Source organism: Tribolium madens, unplaced genomic scaffold (genome assembly GCF_015345945.1).
Source record: "Tribolium madens isolate multiple individuals breed KSU strain unplaced genomic scaffold, Tmad_KSU_1.1 Scaffold_3;HRSCAF=73;Tcas5.2_LG2, whole genome shotgun sequence".
NCBI classification, from domain to species: Eukaryota; Metazoa; Arthropoda; class Insecta; order Coleoptera; family Tenebrionidae; genus Tribolium; species Tribolium madens.
In genome coordinates this window covers 10,859,192-10,878,209 of record NW_025401006.1, presented here as the reverse complement: position 1 = coordinate 10,878,209, position 19,018 = coordinate 10,859,192, and the positions used below count along the sequence as shown (strand labels likewise).

At 31.6% G+C, this 19,018-nt stretch overlaps 1 protein-coding gene across 1 annotated transcript in view; it reads left to right on the top strand.

Annotated features, from left to right (window-relative positions):
* The window catches only part of LOC123007188 (lachesin-like), a 63,089-nt gene that overhangs the window by 35,136 nt on the left and 8,935 nt on the right, over positions 1–19,018 (top strand). The window contains exon 4 of the mRNA XM_044402314.1: positions 18,212–18,382. Coding sequence (XP_044258249.1) covers positions 18,212–18,382 — 171 coding nt within the window. The remainder of the gene's footprint in view (positions 1–18,211; positions 18,383–19,018) is intronic.

The window sequence follows — 19,018 nt, the reverse complement described above, 5'->3', positions numbered from 1 at the left end:
GCTGCTAAAAAAAAGTAGAACATAAAACGTAACGAAAATAAAATTTCGACTGTAAAGTTTATTGCCGATACAACGCTCGTGTCGCCAATTATACACATAAACGTGAATTTCAAAAGTTGCAATTCGGTTTTATTCCAGCGATGTATCAAAGTGCTCTTTTTGATAGATCGGACGTCATAAACTTGAGAATTTTATCGCTCAATACAATCACAGAAAAATAATAAGAGTATTTGAATTGACTAACAATACAAAACAAACATAAATAATTTTATTACGACATTCGTAGTTTGTAAATTGAAATACATATTTATTTGTCAACTGATGATAGACAGCTAACCATTGCTAATACATTGATAGTTATCTACAAATACTAAATTCAATGTAACAAATTATTAGCTCTGTTGACAATAAAACAAGTAATTTGAGTGAATAAAAACAGTCATTAATTCAGCGATGCATTTTCTATTTAATGCTAATAACCAGAAATTTTACTTTCTGTTTAATTCACTGTTTTCTATCAAAACCTTTACGATTAACAATTTTTGTACAAACTCTACAATAAAATTTATACAAATACTCGTATATGTATAGCCGTTTGTCTGATAATAATATTGCAACAACATAATTTATTTTTATATTACGCTTGTTTTAGTTATTTACTAGTTTTCTTTTTTTCTGTTTTTTTTTTTATTTTTAGATGCGCGTACATTTCATAGCTTTTGCTTGAAAGATCGCGTTTTTCCAATTCAAGGGTCAAAAAAAGAATTTGTCTTGCCGGCAGTCAATTTTCCGGTCAAATGGAGTGATAATTAAGTTCTCTCGAGCACAACTTATTATCCATAATGGAGTGTTTCCCCCATTTTATGTGTACAGTTGTGAATGTATCGAGAACGCCATATTGATTACAGGAAATCCGGTTAAGAGCGAGGCGCCGGAGATCGCAAACGACAGATTAAAGTTTCCTTTTGTACGACTATTGTTTATTTAACCTTATCGAAATAGGAAACAAACTCACGTTTTGGGCCGTTATTAATTACATCGTTAAACGGATTTTCTCCCTCTAAACATTGCTTTCTATTTATAGCTATCTCTTGCTCTTCCAACAACAGATATAAACATATGATACATGGCTCGTTTACTACGTAAACTTCTGACATTAATTTTAATTAATGTTCATACGGTACGTCTCAAGTTCCCCTCGATATTTGTATATCCGAGCGGCCATTTTTGTTTTAATTATAAGTAAAAAATAGGGTTGAATGTAAGAAACTTAAAACGAGGAAGCGGAACTCACCCGAAAGTTTATCTCGTAAGGAATGCTCAAGTTCGAAGAGTATTGCATGGTTTGCGGTCGCTTAACATAATAAACAAGGTTATGAGAAGACAGAGTCGGTCCGGCTATATGAAATATCGCTAACATAATTCGGTTCAACCAGACACAAGACGCCATTTCAGTTAGGGCTCCATACACTGAATTATTTACATATTACAAGGCAGAGCACGCCGCCATGGGGATAATATATACACAAAGCATTTGCGACCACTTGAAACTTTTCCTGCAATCGAGACTTGCCGATTTTCGTTAAAAATTCATTTCAAATAAATGACAAATTTTGGGCATCTCTGAATACTCAAGATCCTTTAAATCACAGAGTCTTACGACTTGGCTATTGTTCCCTCGAGTGGAAATTTTATTACGGACAATTTCATAATAAATGTTAAAGGACCTTTAAATTTAAAGAGGCTTATCTATCGTTACAAAAATGTTTCTTCAACTTTCAGTCCCTTGCTTTTGGTTTTAAATTACATATTACGAGATCGAGGCTCAGCATTGAGCCTCTTACACCAACTTTAAGTCTTTCCACAAATAGCATTACGACGATAAATGCTCAATTTTAACGACGCACACCACCAAACAATAAATACTAATCTACATTTAACGTAAAAAAAATTAATGTGAAATAAAGTAGGAATGTCTGCACTATCCCGGCGCATCCACCATTTTAGTACCTGCCCAAAATGTATTTACAAAAAATGAAAACCAAATAAAGCTAAACAGTTTATTTTTCTCAACTGTTATTCTACTCTGTTCCAAAAATAACATTAGCATTGCATTACATTTACTTACATCACGTTTGTAGACTTAACAACTCCAAAGTAAATATTTCATTATCTTATATATACGAGTATATACGTCAACGCTGTTTCTGTTAAAACACCAATTAAGTACCGTAATACAAATATAATAAAAATAGATAAAACCTAATTTTCCTTGTTTCTCCACATTTAATTAAAATTTCTGCAATTTGCTCTTTTAATAATTTAATACACTAAGATACGTTTTAAAATGTTTATTTATCAAAATAAAACTTTTGTTTACATTTGAAAAATACCATTTAATATATTCGTATTCTACACTAGTTATTTGTACAACTAGTATTCAAGTCATACTTTTTTTCACGAATTTGCAGTTGATTAACGAGGGCTCTGCCCGAGTAAAAAAATAGGACTTTCAAAACGAGTTGCACACAACATTTTTTTTATAGTGGTAATCGCAAGAACCCCAAAGACCAAAAAGATATCAATTTAATAAATCAAATCGTAATGTATCGCGAGCTCTTTGTAACAAACTCTATAGAAACTATAGAAATATGACTATAGAAATCGTTTAAAAAAGTATATCTTTCTATACGATTAATTGTGATGAAAATTCAACTTTCATAATCACCATGAAAAAAAAATAAACCGAAATAAAATTGTGGGATTATTCATTTAAAAATTTTTGTTTAATAAAAACAAGATTAAATTAAAAAAAAATACGATCTTTTTGCTCTCTCCATTTCATTTGAAACGTCGATGAATTACAATTAGTAAAAACTGTCCAAAACACGAGTTTGTAAAACGGTTTTTTGAATCGTTTTCTATATTTTCTACATCATGTTTGCCGTGCGAGTGACCCTTTGATGTAATCGTCCTCTGAATGGCATCCTAATTCCTCCGTAAACTGATGAGTCCCATTGAGTCACGTTTCGTAGCGTAAAAACCCGCTCAATGTGTCACCAAACCGATCTGTTTGATGTCGTAATTCCTCTCGATGTGGCAAAACTCGGACAAGTATAAATCAGAATCAATCAAGTTTCTGTGAAGAAATGACAAGTATATAATTGAATTCTTTGACCGCCACCTGTGGAATCCGATTTTGAACGAATTGCTTTTCCAGTTTTACAAAACGGATATTGAACTCGGGCCGCATCTCCCATCAAAAAATTCGCTATTAACGGATTTTTGCAGATTTCCGTGTTGCGAAATAAAAACTAGAGACGCCATATTTCTCTCTAGTGGAAGTTCTCTTGACGACCCAGACGCATTGTTTTTGATGGTTAATCAATAGAGAGTCGTTTGACTACCTGAAGGTTCATTTTTATTCACCCCAAATAAAATTATTTTATTACGAGGAATAGGAAAGCTTCTTAGACGTTTTTATCGGTTGTTACATTCGAATAATCGCATCAAAACTGTTTTAAGTGCAAATAACTGAAAACAGAACCGCTCTGGCAAACGTTCACGCTTAGAAATGTTGTAAATAGGGTAACAACGAAGGGAACACAGCCTGTGTGCTAATGAACGTTTGCGCTGAAAGCATTCCGTTATAATTAGATTGTTACAGCTACATATTTACGGCTTTTCAAGGTCCCAAGGTTAATAAGAATTACGTCCGGTTTTTGCCATTCAAAAATTTCCGTTTATTTATTCAGTAAAGTAATATTAAAGTAGCATCCCAACCTCGTATATAATATCACTTTAGTGCTAGACCTTTTGTGTATTTCCCAAAGGCCGTTCAAACTACTTGAGGCAAATACACAAGTAAAAGTCACTATCCGAAATATTTTAGATTTTTTATCTCACAAGCTTTTGAGTAAAAATTTGATTGAAAAAAAACCTTCTCCAAATAATTAAAAGATAAAAACCCGAGTTGAAAAAGTAACCATGTGATGCTAAACGTTGGCTTTACGTTTTTTAAAAGAGTTTATTACGGGTATAATTAAGATGACCTAATTAGTCTACTCTCTTGAGAGAGTATCACAAATGGAGTTATATAAAATTTTTATTTTTACTGTTACAGCAAACTTTATTACACTTATCCTGGGACTGACACTAACGATTCAAATATTTAAATTTAAGTCAAGATAAATTTGATCAATAATCTTAATTTAATTCATAATTCAAATGTATCCATTATTTCGAGTTAATTTATAATAAAAGTAATATAATTTAATCAAAGTTACAGGATAAATAATAGAGAAGATTCAATTAGCATAAAAGTTTACGTTTGAGAATAATGAAAATTGTGCAATATAACATTTACAATGCTGACCTATATACTATATAAAATATACATGAGTTTTCATATTTTATGCCCTAATGAGTATCACTCGATTTTATAAACACATGAACAAATTTCGAACAAAATAAACAAAAAAATACACAAAACGCAGCAAATGATTTTGGTGATTGCACTAAAACAATAATTTTATGAAAAACAACACACAATTTGTGTTTCATTTCACAATACATCACTTAAATTCTGTACGTTGTATTAAATTATAATTTTTCCACTTATTATGTAAGAAACATCTAAAAAGTCGTTCTTGCAATTCAATTATCTGTCAGTCGAATTTCTTCAATTACTGAAATTATAACGACGAAGCAGTATTTTACAAAGTAGGCTGCGGATCTTTTATATTATTTCTAAAGAAATCAATTATAGAAATTGGAAAGTCTACAATAAAGTTAGAAATACAAAAAAAAAACTTCCATTTTTATATTCTCCACTCAGGCCTGATTTGAATGGAACATTGGTGATTATCGACATCTATTACATTGTTGAGGTGCAAACACTGTAAATATTTTTCAATTTCTAGTAGACAAGAAAATAAAATTCTAAGTCAAAATTAAGTACTAAAAACCATCGACGTTTTATTTTGTGAAAATAAAGTCCGGCCCCGACTTAGACGTGAAATTCTTTGAATCCGCTAAATAGTTTCCTCTAAATCCCTTTCATGGCAATCTCAGATCGGTCAGAGTTTGTATGGTGGCGTTTCCGGTCGCAAATCTTCTCACTCCTGGTCCACCTTTGGCCGTTTCTTCGTTAAACAGTACCAGTCATAATTACAATGTCAGTCGTTGCGGGACTTTCTCTTCGAATGTGGAACGTGCGTAATTAACGTCAGCAACAATGGTGGGCTTTAGCAGTCATCTACTTCCGGCGAACGCTCGGAAAACATAAAATCTACATCCGACAAGAGGCGGACCGGAATTGACAAACATTTTGATTAAAACTAACGGAGCTCGAGGCCCAGAACTGAATAACTCACGGACTAAATGTAAACGCGGATAAAGGAGAGAAATACGGAGGTTCTTCAATATACCGTAAATAATGTATTCGAGCGTCTCGAGAGGACGAAATTACGCTCTCCAAAAATCAACTTGTAATCAAATCCGGGAAGTGTTGCGTTGAAATAGCGCAGATAGAGGCCGGGGAGGTATAAATTTCACTTTATTAATTAGCTGAATAAAATATTGTACAGAGAAAAAAATCAATCCGGTTTGACCAAAAGGGAATTCAAACTGTACGACACGAAATTATTCCGAATTTACTCCGAGGACATTAAAAATTAAATTAAATTTGGAAAAGAAATAACTAAAATATGGAACGCAATTTGCGACTGACAACACGACGAATTATTCAAAAGGTGACGTCCAGAATGCTCTTTTTCACTTGAGTCAGGAGGAAACTGAGTGACACTTGTCCTAAGCAGCTTTTACACATTCAAAAAATACGTAGGTTTTTAAAATTATTAAAAAAGTAGATCCAATTAACAATAAAAAATTACATTTATTCTCTTGGCACAAAATAACACAGGGCAACAAAAAAGTCATGTCTTGACAAATTTTATATCATTTTGTTCGTCTCAGTGAGACAAATCAAATGCACTAAAGAAAAATTCAAAAAGTCCACACTTTGAACTAAATTTTTTTTTTTCTAATTTAAATGAATTTAAAATACTTTAACTTTAAAAAATCATTACCCAATAACTATTAGGCCGATTTCCTTCAAATAAAGACATTCTAAAGGGATGGCCTTGCCCTTTAGGATGATATAAAATTTGAAATTAAATATTGGCAACAGTGTTCGAAGAAGTTCGAAGTAAATCGAAATAATCTAAGAAAAACCCTACGAGTAATTTGTTGTTGTGATAACAGTTGCACACGGAGCAACTGACTTATTGCATTCAACATCAGTAGAAAGTGATGAGAAAGTATTTGTTCAGAACATTTTCAAAAAAAGTTCAGAAAGCTAGATAGAACAAAGTGAACAAGTTGGAATCTGAATGAAAAGTGATTTAATTTAAAAAAGATTTGGTCTTATATTTAAAGCTACTGCTTTAAACTTCTAGATCCTTTTTGCTCAATAATCAGTGATCATTTTTAAAACAAAAAAACTCTTTATTTGCTTTAATTAGTACGCAGGTACTCTTTGTTTGTTTTAAGTAAAGAAACAGTTTTTGTTTATTCCAATTAGAACAAATAAGGTGCAATTGACCACTTTTAAGCAAATGAAGAGTTTTAAAACAAATACTTTTATAAAAATCCAATTTTAAGTAAGATTAACATGCATTTCTCCTATATGGCGCAATACCTGAATAGCAAATCTTAACTTAAAAAAATCATATCTTAAAAACTACTCGATATATTATTTTAAAAATTTGGATTCTTACTAATAAAAAGATGCTCTACACGATGGTGACAAAGAGAAAAAAAATACTCGTAGGGTTTTTCTTAGATTACTTCGATTTACTTCGAACTGTTCGAAGAAAAGTTTGTCAATATTCAATTTCAAATTGCATATCATTCTAAATGGTTTTTATTTGAAGGAAATCGGCCTAATAGTTATTAAGTAATGATTTTTTAAAATTAAAGTATTTTAAATTTATTTAAATTAGAAAAAAAATTATTTAGTTCAAAGTGTGTGCACTTTTTAATTTTTTTTTAGTACATTTGATTTGTCTCACTGAGACGAACAAAATGATATAAAATTTGTCAAGTTGTCACGACATGACTTTTGTTTTGTCGTCCTGTGTAATTACGTCTATCCCGGCGCCTTCACCAAAATTGTATATTTAAAGCAAATAAATTGAAAATCATATCGTGTACTAAAATTCGTGTGTGGTTCAAGTTAAATTTTTCTGTAACTGCTGTGTTTATAGTCCAATTGCCTAAAGGGTCGTTGATTCGTTATGAAAAAATTAGGGAAGCAAATCGCGTTTAATTAAAGTCTGATAATCTGTTTGCGTTATCAGGTCTGGAGCAAAATTTGTGTGTGGCATATTTTAAGAGCAATTTAATTATGGCAATTTGCGTGTAAAAATAAACAAGTCATAGAACGAGGGTAAAATAAAAATAAAAAGAGTGTTATCTGACCGTACACGACCCTAGCAATTAAAGCTAAATGTTGCCACAAATTTCATCTCGAGAGTGTAATTGTAGTTGAGATAACTTAATTTTTACATTCAACCGGGACAAATGGCAAGAATACCATACAAGGATTTTAAATGTTTGCAACTTTGGCTATTACCGTTATTGGATGATGCAGGAAAAACTCATTCCCGGTCCACGTATGCGAAATTTTCCCTTGGAAATACTTTAAAATAATCATTCATAAGATAAACGTGTCAAAATAAAAGTGCACCTATTTATTACGCGCCGAGTTCGCCGCTAAAAAATATGTTTCCATCTCATCTGTGCAATTTCATATTTCCGTACAGCGCGAGCTGGAACTCCGGAAGAAAATATAAATTGCCGTCCTTTGACATTTACTGTCATCAATAAACACCGCTCGATTTTTCACCGCCGTTATTTTCCTCTATTAATCATCAGACAGATGGTTAAAGACGGCGACTTCTGCGAAACCTTTGCCATAAATTTATATTTCATACGTTTCTTCCCTACCAATTACCGAAATAACACTAAAAATTTTAAGTTACTTTGTAGAATGCAGCCGATTTCGGTTCAAATAATTGTAGTTTACGCTCATTAGTGAAACAATTAGGTTCTAAGTGATATGGTAAAGTTTGCATAGAAATGATAGTCGCGTAATTGGATAAGCGGCATGTTTATTAGATTCGCTTTAAAACAAGTAATGCACTCGACCTGTGCGCCTTCAAAGCAGCCAAAATGAATTGTGCTCGAAATTTCGAGACGCGAAATTTAAACAAGAGAGCGAAGAGATGGAGCTTACACCGTTTATTTTAGTGTGTATTGCTCTTGAACCAATAAGAGGAGTGAGGAGTACAAGAACTGGAAATACCAACTGTGCTCCAATTGAATTTCCTAATTATCAGGAATTTATAAACAAATACAAATACAAATGTATGCGCATCGTGTGGGGCTTTAAACGTAAATAATTGTTTAGCTTGTAGGTAACACGTAGCCGTTGCTATTTTACGAGCCAGACAAAAGCACTTTATCTTATTTACTACAGACACATGGATTTTTTAAATTGAATTTTATTATAATGTTACCTATAAAAGAATTTCAGGCTATCTGGAAGACCATAAATTTTCAGGATGCAGCTTCTGAGACAGACTAATTCAACAGACAAGATCTGATCTTGACAGCAAAGCAACGTCCTGACGTAATGATGTTCAAAATATAAATCGATCTCTTTTAACATACAAAAACTTTCATCAAAATTACCGAAAAAAATTCGCTAAGCGCTCGTAAACTCGACTATTTGCGACTAAAAGCACCTAATTATTTTAGATTTAAACTAGCCCGGTTTTCAGATTACGGAAATATTTTAAGAAGATAAACCAAAAAGCGGCAAATGAAAGCTAAAATTGCTCCATTAAAGCCAACCAAAGTTTGTGTTTGAAAGCTTTTATGTTATATCTCAGGGGCTTATTAGAAAACGTCAGATAGAGATGATGTGCCACTATCAGACACACAAAAGCATATTAAATCAAAACAAAAAACTAAAATAAATTGTTTCCGACTCAAAACTATAAACAGAGACCTTTTAGCATAACAACCGCAAACTTTTTTATTCTTATTTTACCTGTTTGCTACGTCTGACAATTTCTTTTATAATACCAGAAACACTCGAATTGTAACAACATAAAAATGTACTAAAATAGATTTTTTTCTATAAAGATGGCCAACAATTCAAAAAACCGCTGGAGGCGCTAGAAACTGCAGATAAGGCCCTAACTTTGTCCACATTTTCTTCTTCCGTTTTATGTCTTAAAAACTATTGTCAATGTGGGTTTCAAACGTTGTCACAATTTAAATTTTATTTTGCTGCATACAGGGCGCGTCAGAACTCGCGACACAGAGAAAATTTTCAAGTAAGGTAAGATACCAGGAACACGAAAAAAATGTTTAAAATATTCTATCTGTCAAAAAATTTTGACATTTATTTTTTGACATTTGACATTTTTTATATCTATTTAAGGATATTGATGATCTTGTATATGTATTTTTTTACAATTATTTGGTAAAGAGACAAAAATTTTGCCAATAAAAGCCACAAATAACATTGAACAGAGTTACAATTTAGGATACAGCTTCCTTGTTGGAAAACTTGGAAAATTATTTTTACAACAGAAATAAATAGAGTAAAAGTGCAAACTTTAAACCCTCATAACTTCCAAATTTTTATAGATAATTTTTTTTTAACATTTTTTCCATGTTCCTGATATCTTACCTTATATGGCATTTTTCTCTGGGGCGCGAGTTCTGGCGCACCCTGTAGAGCCACAGTTGATTTCTCAGTTTGTGATTTGTTAAGGTAATGGGTCCGAGTTAGATTTGCGACTCCATTTGTTAACCGGAAATTAAAAAGAATGATCAGATTGTGATGCACATCTGTCAGTGAGCGATTATTGCAAATAAATTGGATTTGCTATAAGAAAAGAGGCTATTGTTGGCATTTCAATGTCTGTTGTAAAGTGTGAGTCAACTAACGTGTGACAAGAGATTTATTAGAAAAGTGAGAAAGAGAAAATTGCTACTTTTACGCGTAGATTTGGATGTAGGAAGAATAAATCGAAATAAAGTCGTGTAGTTTCGGATTAGGAAAAGATTTATAATTTCTGTATATTCGCAGTCGAAGATTTAATAGCGCAGTGTTTTTAGTTAGTTCAAAGACATATTTCAGAATGTTTAAGCAGTGGATGTGAATTTGGGAGCACATTCTTATGATTAAAACACTTTGCGAGATTTATGGCATGGTCGTGCGGGCCGAAAAAGGTGTCGGGATTGAATTTCTGCCGGCGTAAAACATAAAAATGTAGGCCGATATATAAAATGCTCAACTGGCCATATATGGACATATTTCACTCAGGATACTGGCAAAAAAGTGAAAGATATTTCAAGATTTCGTTCACATTTCCATACATTTATACATGTCCACGAAGCGCGCGCAGAATTATTACACTTCCTCACTAAATCATATCGGATTAGGTCCGGCAGAGCGCGCTGCATCAACTTTTCCTTTTATTGCACTATGTAATAGCGTTTCGAACATGCACGGACGGCCATATAAGCGGTTTGCGTTTCAAATTAACTCTTTGTATGGTTCAATTTTATTCCGGAAACACAAAAAGATACTTTTTTAAATCTCCAGCACTACAATTACCCTAAACGGCTTCCGGTTTAATTTTATTATTTTAGGAGATATTGTCTTGTTTATTAACCCAGAAATGCTCCGGTTACGAGCGACACTAATTGCCATGTTCAAAAATTTTCATTTAATTAGCAGGGACAGAATAATGACCCCATTTGTCTACATATCACGTATAAAAGACCCCGGGTCAAGGTTTTGCCAGACGAAACCTCTACAAACAATACAGTCATGACTCTAAATGTGAATAGATTGATGCACAAATAAGACCCGAAATTACACAATCTGTCCCAGCTAGACTTGCACACAGCGAAGGATTTACCCAAATGTACAACATTTTATCTATTTATAGGTACAGAAATACGAGTAAGAGTTTTATTACTTTTGACGTAAAATTTGAAATAAGTTACAAAAATTTGATCGCCTTGTATAAGGAGCCAAAGCAAATTTATTTCAAAAAAATTAATCCAAAACATTTATTAACCAATTGTATAACAATATGTAGCTTCAGCTAGCTGTCTTAATTGAAACCCTCTATGATTGTATAAAAAAAACATGCTTTCTGCCTTTTATCTCTAGAGCTCTGTTATACAGGGTGCACCAGAACTCGCGCCCACACATGAAAAAAATGTTTAAAAAATTATGACATATATTTTTTGACATTTGACATTTTTTTATGTCTATTTAATGATACTGATGAACTTGTATATGATATTTTTAAATTTAGTAAAAGTATAAAAATTTTGCCAATACAAATAACATTGAATAGAGTTAGAGAGAGGATACAGTTTTCTTGTTTTCTCTTCTACTAGCCTTTAGCAAACAAATTTGAAAAATTATTTTTCCAACAGAAATAAATATAGTCAAAGTGCAAAATTTAAACTCTCATAACTTCAAAATTTTGGTCAGTTTTCGGTCTACTCCGCAAATAACTCTGGAACTATTATGAATAGTTATAATAAATTTACAAAATAAGAGAAAGATTTATTAATTTCTTTATTTTGATTATACATTTCATGTTTTACTTACCTTTTGTTTACTTATACACATTTCACTATTACACTTATTTACACATATTTTAAAGATATTAGGTATCATTTATTTGAATTATTAGTATTCGAGTTTTAATAAGAGAAATTATCCACATTTCACTATTACACTACTTATAGTACGTATTTTAAAGCTATTATCATTTATTTGAATTATTGTATTCGAGTTTTGATAAGAAAAAATAAATAACCAAAAACTTACCTTTTATTTATGTTTTATTTAACTTACCTTTTGTTTAGTTATTATACATATTTCGCTTTTACACTTTTGTACACTTTTCAAATCTCGCGCTCTTATGCGCCCGCCATCTTTAACATATACTCTTTTTAAGTTTTGCGCTCTCTCTCTCTCTCTCTCTCTCTCTCTCTCTCTCTCTCTTATTATATTTATTTAGACATGTGCACATGTTTTAAAGTTCGCGCTCTTATGCGCCCGCCATCTTTTATTGCTTGTTAGAGTTAGTATTTAAATTTGAATTTGTGAAAAATTGCTGTCTTGACCTACCTGCTGGAAAGCGAGACCTTATGCCGCTGAGCCACCACCGCCGACGACAGTATCGATGCTGTAATCCAATATAATCATTCAAATACAAAATTTTCCAAAATCCATTTCTTGCATGTCTACGAAGTTTTAAACACTTTTCTGAGTCTTTTAGAGTTTTAGAAGGACATTTTGATCAGTTTTAAAGTTTTTAATATTTTCAATTTTTGTCAAAATTTTGGTCAGTTTTCGGTCTACAGAGATTTATTTATTATTTCTTTATTTTGATTATACATTTCATGTTACCTTTTCTTTACTTACCTTTTGTTTACTTATGCACACTTATTATTATTATTTATTATAGTACATGCATACATTTATTATAGTACATATTTTAACGCTATTAACATTTATTTGAATTATTAGTATTCAAGTTTTAATAAGAGAAAATAAATAAGAAAAATTTTTAAAAAAATTGTATTTTTTATTTAACTTACCTTTTAAGTTTTTAATATTTTCGATTTTTGTCAAAATTTTGGTCAGTTTTTGGTCTACCTCGCAAATAACTCTGGAACTATTGTGGATAATTATAATAAATTTCCAAAATAAAAGAAAGGTTTATTCATTTTTTTTATTATACCTGCATTATAATCCTAAATTAAAACACGCTGCAGCGTGCGTAATTTTACCTTTATAGCACGCTGAAATTTTAAAGTTGCCTAGGTAACAAGAAATAGAGAAATGTCTGGACCAATTACAACGTGGAAAAATGTGCTTAACAACGTAAAATAGTAACCGTCTCTACGAAACCAATTCACAAACAATCTTTGATAATTTTATTGTGTAAATTCACATTTTTTCAATGCTCATAGAAGATCGTAAATGGGTAGGTATAATAAAAAATAACGTACAACACTCGTTTATTATTATCGTTTATTATGTATTATAGTTATTTTGGCTGTTCTAGAAATTAAAATTAGTATTATAATAATTGTGCGACTGTTTTCTGTTACACAAAAGGCTCTTTGCGACACTGTTTTTAGAAACACTTTATGCTACATTTTTCTAGAAATTGTTGTAAATCAAGGTATTTCATAGAATTTGAGCAATTTGAGTTATTTTCAAGCAATTTGAGTCCGAATACATCAAAAATTTCAAATGTAAAATATAATAATAAATTTAATTTAAATGAAAGTATTTGCATTACTTATTTTTTAATATTATGTGTGTGTTTTTTTTTAATTTGGCTTCAAAGTTGTCCATAAAGGTACAATTATATATTTAAAGGTATTTGTAAGGCTCGTATTATATGCAAAATGCATATTTGTTATTAAGAGGTATATCAAGAAAATTGTAAGTTATCTATGCATAACTAATGTTTTTTTATTAAAATAAGCCAAATAAAAAATGCATATTTTGGCAACTTCGTGCATATTTTACGAAATATTGCATATTTTCTTCAAATCACAAATTTCCGAATAAAAATTTCAGTTCAATTTAAAATTGGACAGTTTAAGAAAAATGATCCTATTACAAAATAATGTTAAAGAAAAAACAATCGGTAATTAGTAAGCCGGACTCAAAGATTTAGTATCCTGCTGAGTGTTTCCTTTTTAAATTCGTTTTTCACAGGGTGAATATAAAGTATGAAACTAAGCGGTCTTTTTAAATCATTCATCTCAAGAAAATGATAATCAATATAAATTAAAGTAATATAAAAAATGTGATCGTATTTTGAAAACAAAATTTTGTTTTGTTTTTATGTTATGCGATTTTTTGTCAAAATTGCAATTTATGTCAAAATTAAAAAAAAATTAAATAAAGTAAGTAGTTGTAATCCTTAGATCCAAACCTTTATGACAAAAATGTTTTTTAGTGGGGTGTTATTTAAAAAAATAAATAGATATTTTTATAGAACTCAAAAACAAAACAAAAATTTCGAAAAATTTTATTCTTGATAAAACATTACATTTGTATAGTACTTTATCATTCATCAATTAGCTTTTCCAAAAATAGTTTATGCAAAAAACGTTAGATTCTATACTTTTTTTCACCTGGTATAGCTATAATTCTTCCATTCGGATAAATAGTTGCCTGCAAATGAATTTTAGCGAAATTGTTTAAATTGATGTGATATGAAAAGTACATATTTTTCAGAAATGTTTAATTACTAGGTTATTAAAATAGCTTGTCTGAGGAAAAACTAATTTATTTATTCTCATTCGTTCATCGTGTGCAGTTCAAGATGCCAAAAATACAAAGTTTAGTATACTCAAGGATAAAAATTTATTCCAAATTTGATTGTTTATTGTTAAAAGTTTTGCATATCGATGCACATTGTAACATATTTCTTAATATCTTGTGCATATTTTTGTGAAAATACGAGCATATAGTATATGAACATATTTTACGAATTTTTCGTGCATATAATCCGAGCCCTAGTTATTTGAGATTTGACACCTCGCCGGGGTTATTAAAAATTGTGGGCCTTTTACGACACACTCATATCACCGCCAACTTTGACGTCAAATTTAAATTAACATGTGTTAATATTTTTATTATCTAAATGGTTATCCATGAAATTGTCAACCGAATGGCATTGCTGTTCAATTTTTTTTCGGGCGCCTTTAAAATTACGTGTGAAATGTCCTTTATAACTGCAGACATATTCATGCTGATTTGTTATTAAAAACATTCGTTAATTAAGCCCATACCATGACGTTTTTTTTTGAAATGACGTTTAAATGAGGACCCGATTTTTTTTACATAAGTAAACCCCCCTTAAACTCTGGCTGCGCCACTGCACTAGCCTAAGAATTATTCAAACCTAAAAAATCACTGTAACAATACTCTTTAAGGCAGCTAAAGTATGATTGTTTAAGAGTAATAACCATTTAATTTATTAACTATTTGTATAAGAATAGTCAATGCCGCCTCAGGTGTGACATTCTATGTTTATGTCTGGTCTTATTTGCGCTTTTTTCAACCAAAACCACCCATATTTAAATGCGTCACGACACGTTGATGTGTTTATAACTTGTGCGGGTTTAAGCAGCATCTCGTGGGATCAGCACATTGTATATTGGTCTAATTTGTTGGAAAGATATACGAGCGGTCCGTGTAAAAACCCCCTAGCAATTGTCGACGCACATAATGGTCGTAAGTGGGCCGATGTGGGATTTGTTGGGAGCGCCGCGGCCTCGGAGGTGCCTGCTGGAGAAACACCGAAGCCAAGGAGCAATTAGGTTAGAGGGACCGGCAGACCGCAACAGTCCAGGAGGACCCACTATCAACACTAGATAATTCTAATTGACCTCAGTGTTACGGAAATTTTCTGAAAAATAAACGACTTGAAACAGTTGTACAAATCTTGGATAAAGTAGTTGAATTTGAAAAGTTCACGATAAAAGTTTTATAAAGGATCCAACACTTTATATTCTATCAGTCGTAAGTTTTTCTAAATGTTTGATTCAAGTTTGTTCTTTTCGTATTTTTGTTTCGAATTGTGTAACACAATATTTGTTTTAGAAGATACGAAACACTACTCAAAGCTATTCAAATTATAACTTTGTTGCTGTTTACACAACAAATACTAATTAGTTACAGTAGATACCTTGTCGACAACCAATTTCAAAACGGTATCAGTTGTGTTTGATTATTACATTTTGGCTTAACAGCGACTAAAACTAACAAAACCGGCGCAAAACATAAATAATAATCCAATAAAACGGAAACTTTTTAATTAGAAAAGCCAGAACAATTCAAACGTAATGAAAACACAAAATTAATTTGTTAACTGTTGTATTTACCCAGCGACTAATTCGTCTAATAGTTACATTGTAGTCCTCTCAAATCACTTTAGCTCTGCGCTGTAACCTGATAATCAAAATCACAAACGGAACATTGAACTGCTGTTCAGGTAAACAATCCCCAACGATATCTCCCATGACACGAAATATGCAACAAATAATGCACTTACCCAACTCACTGAAAACATCTCAAGTGCTCAAAGTTTCTCTCGACGAATTAAACCAACTAAACACACACGCATTAGCTATATGGAAATCTAAACGAACACTAACACGAGCAAAGTTGAGATTTTAAAGTTAATGCGAACACAGTTATGCACTCACGAACCCTCCTTCAACCTTTCGATATCCGATTACTTATTCACACAATCAGTGTGCCGCCTTACGACGAATATATTTGTCGAAAACTTGTAAGCAAATTTTGACTACATTGAAAACAAACTGTTTAAAAACAATATGCTGAAAATTTGCCCAGCGCATCCATCCTTTTTTTCATCGTTTGTGTTATGAGCACTCTAAGATTTTTTCTACAAGTAACAATATTAACAAGTACACTCAGAAAAGTTGAAAATGACGTGACCATAAACCGCCCCTTATTACTTGGGTCCTCCTACCTAATAATAATAATTATTATAATTAAGAGTGAGTAAAATATGTCATACTGAAACGAGCAAATTTGTAACTTTAAAACGTCATTATTTTGTCTCAATAGAAAGAAAAGTAAATTTTCTCTTGCTTTTGAGATTTTTTTCTGCTTTTTTTAAGTTTCATCACAATAGCGGTTTTATTTTTTCGACAAAAATGTAACTTTGACAATTAATTAATTAATTATTGTAACCGGTATTAGCGACAAAACAATAAAATGCTGCAAAGATTTATTGCTCTCATTTTAACTGAATATTAATTGTTTTTCAACACTTTTAATTGGGATTCACTACTTCTACGAATCGTAAATTAGTTTTGATAATCCTACTTCCCGTTCATTTATAAAAGTTGATAATGAATAGAACTGTGGCAGAGTAAATTGTTGATATAATTTGTGACACTTTATTCAATATTTTGGTTGTTTTCATTTTGGTTCTTACAATATCGAACCTAAACATTAGTAGGTATTTCTGTGAAAAATAATAAAGCTTCAAAGCAATCCTTCATTTCAACTGGACGATCAGGTGAGAAATGAAATGAGGAATTCGAAATTATACGATGTGTTCCTCACTCGCCTCATCTAAATCCAATAGAAAATTTATAGGGCAATATAGTTCGCGACTGGCGAAATTTTCAACCCAAAGTTCGCGAACAAATTTAAAATAAAAAAATTGGCGCAGAACGTTAATAACGTTTAGGACCATTTCCGCTACTCACAAATTTGCCAAAATTTGGTGGATAGTATGCATGGACTTCATGAATGTTTAGCCAACAATAGATATCATACACATTACTAATATTAATCAGTAATTATGATGAATAAAATATTTAATTTTTGCCTAAATTAATTATTTAAATTTAAAACAATTTTTGTCTTTAATTATAATAATTATTTATAAAATAATATCTCATGCTTTGAAGTTTTATTATTTTTCATGAATAAGAGCAACAAATCTTTTCAGAATGTTATTGTTTTGTCGATAATACCAATTATAATAATTAATTAATTAATTGTCAAAGTTACAATTCTGTCAAAAAAATAAAACCGCCATTATGGTGGGACTTAAAAAGCAGAGAAGAATCCCAAAATCAAAAAAAAAAATTACTTTTCTTTCCACTGAGACAGAATAATGACGTTTTAAAATTACAAATTTGCTCGTTTCAGTATAACACACCGTATAACACACTTTACACACGTTTAATTATAATAACTATCATTAATGAAATAATATCACCTGACAAGATTTCTTAAAAAAAATGTTGAGGCTAAATGCAAAAGCAATTTTATTACTTTCTCCTCGCAGATGGTTTATAACTGCGGTTAAGTAGGAGGACCTAAATAATGAGTGTCGGTTTATAGATACGTCATTTTCAACTTTTTTGAGTGTACTTAATGTTTTGTTTTTAAAATTTTCCCTGCGCATCCACCATTTTCTGCTGCAATATTATGTGCTTTGTTTCCGCTTCATCTCTTATCACGTATTCGTATTTTTGGCGCGTGTTTGAAATTCCAATTGTGTGATAAATTTCAATTTGCTTCCAGTTCCTCCCGACATAATCAATGACGACACAAGTGGGGACTTGTCTGTGTCTGAAGGTGAGAACGCAACCCTTTGGTGTCGAGCAACTGGTCATCCAACACCTCGAATCGCTTGGAAGCGAGAAGATTCCAAACCTATTATTCTCCGCAAAGGCCCGAGACAAGAAGAAAGAGGTAAAAAACATCATTTCGAATATAATTACACAAATGTGGGTTAAAGCAACAATACAGTCGTAGTGTGAATGAATTTATCTGTTCAGTTCGCCCACTGGGATCAGTTTGGTTGTTGAAACGAGGCAAGACAGGTAGTTCTTAATAATCCAGACGCGATTCCCTTAAGACACTTTATTTTTATTAAAATCAAACACGTTGAGTAGAAAAAAACTCAATATGTTTTCTATTTTCTGGCCACGATAAGGTGATGGTAATCTCAAGGATTATTACCACTGACTCGACAATACTATTGAGATTATCTCGGTTTTTACTTGGGATTCTCTCGCCATTCTGAAGCCAATTTACTCAAAGTGAAGTCACTAATGTTTATAATTTTCCCATATGGACCCATCAAACCCCCAATGCTATTACAATTTCATCAAGAATAAAGTCCTACTGGTCAATAACGTGTGCCTGGTGCATCTACCATTTTTGTCCCTTGTAATTTAGACTTCACGCCAGATAATCGAATTTCCGCGTTTTGTTGGGTCATTATTGGTGTTAATGAGGCTTACCAGAGTGACACGAAAGCATTTTAAGCGCTCAAACAATTAACCTCAATGTGGTGAAAAAAATCGATTGGCAACAAAAATTGTT